Source organism: Salvelinus alpinus, chromosome 37 (assembly GCF_045679555.1).
Source record: "Salvelinus alpinus chromosome 37, SLU_Salpinus.1, whole genome shotgun sequence".
In the NCBI taxonomy this organism is placed as follows: Eukaryota; Metazoa; Chordata; class Actinopteri; order Salmoniformes; family Salmonidae; genus Salvelinus; species Salvelinus alpinus.
Window position 1 is genome coordinate 12208051 of NC_092122.1, and position 7964 is coordinate 12216014.

At 45.4% G+C, this 7964-nt stretch overlaps 1 protein-coding gene across 1 annotated transcript; it reads right to left on the minus strand.

The window, feature by feature from the left end:
* Positions 1-206: 206 nt before the first annotated feature.
* On the minus strand, positions 207-2950 carry LOC139566068 (ankyrin repeat and SOCS box protein 13-like). Its single transcript, XM_071386933.1, has 4 exons — positions 1338-2950; positions 876-1010; positions 464-655; positions 207-380 (listed from the first exon to the last, which is right to left on the minus strand). Exons 1-4 carry the CDS (start codon positions 1486-1488, stop codon positions 214-216), a joined length of 645 nt encoding a protein of 214 aa, XP_071243034.1. The 5' UTR covers positions 1489-2950; the 3' UTR covers positions 207-213.
* Between the last annotated feature and the right edge of the window lie 5014 nt (positions 2951-7964).

The following is a 7964-nucleotide window of genomic DNA, read 5'->3' on the forward strand; positions in this document are numbered from 1 at the left end:
TAACATCATTGTTGCAGGCCTTCTTGAAATGTATTTTACAATGTATTGTTACTGCTTATAACATAGTAATCCATCACATCATATTTTATGTGTGTCCCACAGTAAACAAAACATATGCAGAAGATGAGATGTGTCCCAACTTAGTATTCAAGCTTTTTCCTTTTCCTGATATTCCTTTGGGAATCCATCCATGAGTCAGTTCATAAGGCGGCATCAGCACCCCTCATGTCTCAGAGAATGTAGCTGATGGTACGTTGAGATATGTCCAGTTGACCTATGACCTCCAGAGCTCTGGTACCCAGCAACAACCTCCAGAGCTCTGGTACCCAGCAACGTCCTCAGAGCCACTCTGCTAAGTTGCTGCAGACTCAGAAGAGTACCTAGAGATAACCAGACAGCCACAATGACAAAAGTCACAAGGGATGGAATCACAAATGGAAAATATTATTGCCTCTAGACTTACTTTCATAATACTGTAAGCATTGTTCAGTGGGAGAGCCAGGCTTGGTGTAGTCTATGGGCTTATTGTTGTCGTTGTCTGTGACATACACATTGCCTCCAAAGTCCACCAGTAACTCAATCATGTCCACCATCTCTACTCTGGCAGCATGGTGGAGAGCCGTCTCATGGAACTTAGCTGCATTCACCTTGGCACCTGAACAGAAAACACATTCTGTTTACAGTCGATACTTACATTTTCTCAGGAAAATGTGGCTTTGTGGCAGATTTGTGAATGAAATTCTACAGTGTCCGCCCAGCATAACAAATACTTGTATGTAAAACGTATTCATAAACACTGTATGGCCATACAGAGCCATTGATATGAATACAGCAGTCGCCTGAGACAATGTTTTCCTCTTTGTCCCCATCCTCACCTGCTTTGAGCAGCACCCTGGCACAGTCCACATGCTCCGTGGCACAGGCAGCATGTAGCGGGGTACCGAACTGGAGGTCAAAGGCCTCTAGCAAGACTCCATGCGCTATCATTAGCTTCGCTATATCTGCATTACCTACAGTATATAGACGGATACAAAATGGTTTCATTAGATATGAAGTTCTCACACACATCTATACACATATGGTGCATCCTCCTCACACCCACCCCTTCTCTTGCACTCCTACTTCACTCACCCTAGTGCTACCCCTTATCGCCTTACCTCTTCCTCCAGTCCTCTTACCTCTCCTTCTCCTGTTAAAACATATTCCACTAGTCTCTTCCCTCCTATCCTGGTCAGTCTTCCCTCTCCTGCCCTGTTTTCTCCCTCCTCCAGTCCACCTGACCCTGCCTTATCACTATTTCCCCAGTCATATACCCCCTCATCATTCCCCAGTCTTACCCTTTATGCAGGCCGCGTGCAGGGGAGAGGCAGTGAGTGCTGTGAGGGAGGGGTTGACTTTGGTTCCATGTTCCAGCAGCATCTTTGCACAGTCCAGGCTCCCCGCAGCACAGGCGTTACAGAGAGGAGTGCTACCATGGATGGTCCTCATGTCCACCTGGGGGAGAGGGGGTAAAGAGGAAGGTATGAAGAGATAGGCGGAGGGGGACCACTACTGGTACACATGCTCTAGGTGTATTGGTGTCTCTTGCTACAGCTCTATATATTTAGCCCTACTGTAGCTGCCTCACCTGAGCCCCTGCATCTAGTAGCAGTCGGGCAAAGTTTGGATGTCCCTGGATGCATGCGTCATGGAGAGGAGTGATGTTGTCTACTGTCACCATGTTTACAGATGCGCCACCCTCAATCAGCTGTTTCACCTGAAGGGCCCTGTCTAAGGACCCGCCTCATGAAACGCGGTTTGGTCTGCCCAAAACCCTAGTAGGAAGGGGAGAGGCTCTGGCACAAACGCGACCTCCTGCGTATTTACGCTTTGGTTGCGCAATTATGCGTTCATCCAATGAACATTGTTGGGCAATGAATAAAAGCAAAACAATATTTCCAAAGTTAGAACGCTGTGGCGCTGTCATTTCCATTATTGCAGGATTTTTTATTGTGAAATATTAGCGTGACAGAAATCAAAATCAACATGGGTGGACTGGGTTTATTTATAGGAACAGGGTCCATGTGACGATATATGTTACGATAAGGACAGGGAAGCCGCATAGGCTTCTGGGAGTTGTAGTTCTAAGCTTGAGATCAAATCAAATCAAATGTATTTATATAGCCCTTCGTGCATCAGCTGATATCTCAAAGTGCTGTACAGAAACCCAGCCTAAAACCCCAAACAGCAAGCAATGCAGGTGTAGAAGCACGGTGGCTAGGAAAAACTCCCTAGAAAGGCCAAAACCTAGGAAGAAACCTAGAGAGGAACCAGGCTATGAGGGGTGGCCAGTCCTCTTCTGGCTGTGCCGGGTGGAGATTATAACAGAACATGGCCAAGATGTTCAAATGTTCATAAATGACCAGCATGGTCAAATAATAATAATCACAGTAGTTGTCGAGGGTGCAGCACCTCAGGAGTAAATGTCAGTTGGCTTTTCATAGCCGATCATTAAGAGTATCTCTACCGCTCCTGCGGTCTCTAGAGAGTTGAAAACAGCAGGTCTGGGACAGGTAGCACGTCCGGTGAACAGGTCAGGGTTCCATAGCCGCAGGCAGAACAGTTGAAACTGGAGCAGCAGCACGGCCAGGTAGACTGGGGACAGCAAGGAGTCATCATGTCAGGTCGTCCTGAGGCATGGTCCTAGGGCTCAGGTCCTCCGAGAGAGAGAAAGAAAGAGAGAAAGAGAGAATTAGAGAGAGCATACTTAAATTCACACAGGACACCGGATAAGACAGGAGAAGTACTCCAGATATAACAAACTGACCCTAGCCCCCAGACACATAAACTAATGCAGCATAAATACTGGAGGCTGAGACAGGAGGGGTCAGGAGACACTGTGGCCCCATCCGATGATACCCCCGGACAGGGCCAAACAGGAAGGACATAACCCCACCCACTTTCCCAAGGCACAGCCCCCACACCACTAGAGGGATATCTTCAACCACCAACTTACCATCCTGAGACAAGCCCGAGTATAGTCCACAAAGATCTCCGCCACGGCACAACCCAAGGGGGGGCGCCAACCCAGACAGGAAGATCACGTCAGTGACTCAACCCACTCAAGTGACGCACCCCTCCTAGGGACGGCATGAAAGAGCACCAGTAAGCCAGTGACTTAGAGGCAGAGAATCCCAGTGGAGAGAGGGGAACTTGGGCTTGACAGCAAGGGCGGTTCGTTGCTCCAGAGCCTTTCCGTTCACCTTCACACTCCTGGGCCAGACTACACTCAATCATAGGACCTACTGAAGAGATGAGTCTTCAATAAAGACTTAAAGGTTGAGACCGAGTCTGCGTCTCTAACATGGGTAGGCAGACCATTCCATAAAAATTGAGATCTATAGGACAAAGCCCTGCCTCCAGCTGTTTGCTTAGAAATTCTAGGGACAATTAGGAGGCCTGCGTCTTGTGACCGTAGCGTACGTGTAGGTATGTACGGCAGGACCAACTCGGAAAGATAGGTAGGAGCAAGCCCATGTAACGCTTTGTAGGTTAACAGTAAAACCTTGAAATCAGCCCTTGCCTTAACAGGAAGCCAGTGTAGGGAGGCTAGCACTGGAGTAATATGATCAAATTTTTGGGTTCTAGTCAGGATTCTAGCAGCTGTATTTAGCACTAACTGAAGTTTATTTAGTGCTTTATCCGGGTAGCCAGAAAGTAGAGCATTGCAGTAGTCTAACCTAGAAGTAACAAAAGCATGGATTAATTTTTCTGGATCATTTTTGGACAGAAAATTTCTAATTTTTGCAATGTTACGTAGATGGAAAAAAGCTGTCCTTGAAACAGTCTTGATATGTTCGTCAAAAGAGAGATCAGGGTCCAGAGTAACGCCGAGGTCCTTCACAGTTTTATTTGAGACGACTTTACAACCATCAAGATTAATTGTCAGATTCAACGGAAGATCTCTTTGTTTCTTGGGACCTAGAACAAGCATCTCTGTTTTGTCCGTGTTTAAAAGTAGAACGTTTTCAGCCATCCACTTCCTTATGTCTGAAACACAGGCTTCTAGCGAGGGCAATTTTGCGGCTTCACCATGTTTCATTGAAATGTACAGCTGTGTGTCATCCGCATAGCAGTGAAAGTTAACATTATGTTTTCGAATGACATCCCCAAGAGGTAAAATATATAGTGAAAACAATAGTGGTCCTAAAACGGAACCTTGAGGAACACCGAAATGTACAGTTGAGGACAAACCATTCACAGAGACAAACTGATATCTTTCCGACAGATAAGATCTAAACCAGGCCAGAACTTGTCCGTGTAGACCAATTTGGGTTTCCAATCTCTCCAAAAGAATGTGGTGATCGATGGTATCAAAGGCAGCACTAAGGTCTAGTAGCACGAGGACAGATGCAGAGCCTCGGTCTGACGCCATTAAAAGGTCATTTACCACCTTCACAAGTGCAGTCTCAGTGCTATGATGGGGTCTAAAACCAGACTGAAGCATTTTGTATACATTGTTTGTCTTCAGGAAGGCAGTGAGTTGCTGCGCAACAGCTTTTTCTAAAGATTTTGAGAGGAATGGAAGATTCGATATAGGCCGATAGTTTTTTATATTTTCTGGGTTTGGCTTTTTCAAGAGAGGCTTTATTACTGCCACTTTTAGTCAGTTTGGTACACATCGGGTGGATAGAGAGCCGTTTATTATGTTCAACATAGGAGGGCCAAGCACATGAAGCAGCTCTTTAAGTAGTTTAGTTGGAATAGGGTCCAGTATGCAGCTTGAAGGTTTAGAAGCCATGATTATTTTCATCATTGTGTCAAGAGATATAGTACTAAAACACTTAAGTGTCTCTCTTGATCCTAGGTCCTGGCAGAGTTGTGCAGACTCAGGACAGCTGAGCTTTGGAGGAATATGCAGATTTAAAGAGGAGTCCGTAATTTGCTTTCTAATGATCATGATCTTTTCCTCAAAGAAGTTAATGAATTTTTTACTGCTGAAGTGAAAGCCATCCTCACATGGGGAATGCTGCTTTTTAGTTAGCTTTGTGACAGTATCAAAAATACATTTTGGATTATTCTTATTTTCCTCGATTAAGTTGGAAAAATAGGATGATCTAGCAGCAGTGAGGGCTCTTCAATACTGCACGGTACTGTCTTTCCAAGCTAGTCGGAAGACTTCCAGTTTGGTGTGGCGCCATTTCCGTTCCAATTTTCTGGAAGCTTGCTTCAGAGCTCGGGTATTTTCTGTATACCAGGGAGCTAGTTTCTTATGACAAATGTTTTTAGTTTTTAGGGGTGCAACTGCATCTAGGGTATTGCGCAAGGTTAAATTGAGTTCCTCAGTTAGGTGGTTAACTGATTTTTGTCCTCTGACGTCCTTGGGTAGGCAGAAGGAGTCTGGAAGGGCATCAAGGAATCTTTGTGTTGTCTGAGAATTTGTAGCACGACTTTTGATGCTCCTTGGTTGGGGTCTGAGCAGATTATTTGTTGCGATTGTAAACGTAATAAAATGGTGGTCCGATAGTCCAGGATTATGAGGAAAAACATTAAGATCTACAACATTTATTCCATGGCACAAAACTAGGTCCAGAGTATGACTGTGGCAGTGAGTAGGTCCAGATGATGGCTCCGAAAGCCTTTTGGAGTGGGTCTGTGGACTTTTCCATGTGAATATTAAAATCACCAAAAATTAGAATATTATCTGCTATGACTACAAGGTCCGATAGGAATTCAGGGAACTCAGTGAGGAACGCTGTATATGGCCCAGGAGGTGTAACGGCTTTCTTCTGTGGACGAAGGAGAGGACCAAAGCGCAGCGCGGTTAGTGTTCAACATGTTTTATAAAAGACGATAAACGTGAACGCTACAAAATTACAAAAATAACAAATGTGGCAAAACCGAAACAGTCCTATCTGGTGCAATACACAACGACAGAAGACAACCACCCACAAAACCCAACACAAAACAGGCTACCTAAATGTGGTTCCCAATCAGAGACAATGACTAACACCTGCCTCTGATTGAGAACCATATCAGGCCAAACATAGAAACGGAAAACTAGACACACAACATAGAATGCCCACTCAGCTCACGTCCTGACCAACACTAAAACAAAGAAAACACAAAAGAACTATGGTCAGAACGTGACAGGAGGCCTGTAAACAGTAGCTATAAAAAGTGATTGAGTAGGCTGCATAGATTTCCTGACTAGAAGCTCAAAAGACGAAAACGTGTTAGCAACACCTCCGCCTTTGCGGGATGCACGGGGGATATGGTCACTAGTGTAACCAGGAGGTGAGGCCTCATTTAACACAGTAAATTCATCAGGCTTAAGCCATGTTTCAGTCAGGCCAATCACGTCAAGATTATGATCAGTGATTAGTTAATTGACTATAACTGCCTTTGAAGTGAGGGATCTAACATTAAGTAGCCCTATGTGAGGTATCACGATCTCTTTCAATAATGGCAGGAATGGAGGAGGTCTTTATCCTAGTGAGATTGCTAAGGCGAACACCGCCATGTTTAGTTTTGCCCAACCTAGGTCGAGGCACAGACACAGTCTCAATGGAGATAGCTGAGCTGACTACACTGACTGTGCTAGTGGCAGACTCCACTAAGATGGCAGGCTGGCTAACAGCCTGCTGCCTGGCCTGCACCGTATTTCATTGTGGAGCTAGAGGAGTAAGAGCCCTGTCTATGTTGGTAGATAAGATGAGAGCACCCCTCCAGCTAGGATGGAGTCCGTCACTCCTCAGCAGGCCAGGCTTGGTCCTGTTTGTGGGCGAGTCCCAGAAAGAGGGCCAATTATCTACAAATTCTATCTTTTGGGAGGGGGAGAAAAGTTTTCAACCAGCGATTGAGTTGTGAGACTCTGCTGTAGAGCTCATCACTCCCCCTAACTGGGAGGGGGGCAGAGACAATTACTCGATCCCGACACATCTTTCTAGCTGATTTACACGCTGAAGCTATGTTGTGCTTGGTGACCTCTGACTGTTTCATCCTAACATCGTTGGTGCCGACGTGGATAACAATATCTCTATACTCTCTACACTCGCCAGTTTTAGCTTTAGCCAGCACCATCTTCAGATTAGCCTTAACGTCGGTAGCCCTGCCCCCTGGTAAACAGTGTATGATCGCTGGATGATTCGTTTTAAGTCTAATACTGCGGGTAATGGAGTCGCCAATGACTAGGGTTTTCAATTTGTCAGAGCTAATGGTGGGAAGCTTCGGCGTCTCAGACCCCGTAACGGGAGGAGTAGATACAAGAGAAGGCTCGGCCTCAGACTCCGACTCGCTGCTTAATGGGGAAAACCGGTTGAAAGTTTCTGTCGGCTGAATGAGCGACACCGGTTGAGCATTCCTACAGCATTTCCCTCCAGAAGCCATGAGAAAGTTGTCCGGCTGCGGGGACTGTGCGAGGGGATTTATACTACTATCTGTACTTACTGGTGGCACAGACGCGGTTTCATCCTTTCCTACACTGAAATTACCCTTGCCTAACGATTGCGTCTGAAACTGGGCTTGCAGCACAGCTATCCTCGCCGTAAGGCGATCGTTCTCCTGTATATCATGAGTACAGCGACTGCAATTAGAAGGCACCATGTTAATGTTACTACTTACTTTGGACTTTGAAGTACCAAACATGTAACAGCTTTTTGATTCTGTGGACATGCCATGTTAACAGTGCATTTTACCATTACACATTAAAACGGTTACAAATAGGCTGCCATATTAATACCAACCAGCCAATACAGGAATTCACCAAATCCAGAGTCATCTTTGCACTTCATTAAAGGATGGTCTTTGTCATAAATATCAGACTGTTCTTGTCTGTTTTTAGTCCTGCATCAATAAATAACTCAAATATCCTCTTCAGTGCAAAGATGCTTCAGCAGACAGTTTAGGTTGATGATATCATAAAATAGTATTAAAGAGGAAGTGTCAAAGGCAAAGCTCCTGATACTCAAATGACCACACAAAAG

Bases quoted from the DNA above. Each gene is read 5' to 3' on its own strand.
- LOC139566068 (XM_071386933.1), bottom strand. From the start codon at position 1,488: ATGAGGACCATCCATGGTAGCACTCCTCTCTGTAACGCCTGTGCTGCG. The intron at 1,011-1,337 runs GTAAGACTGGGG...TATATACTGTAG, and splicing joins GCACGCGGCCTGCATAAAGG to GTAATGCAGATATAGCGAAG. The intron at 656-875 runs GTGAGGATGGGG...TTTTCTGTTCAG, and splicing joins CAGGGTGCTGCTCAAAGCAG to GTGCCAAGGTGAATGCAGCT.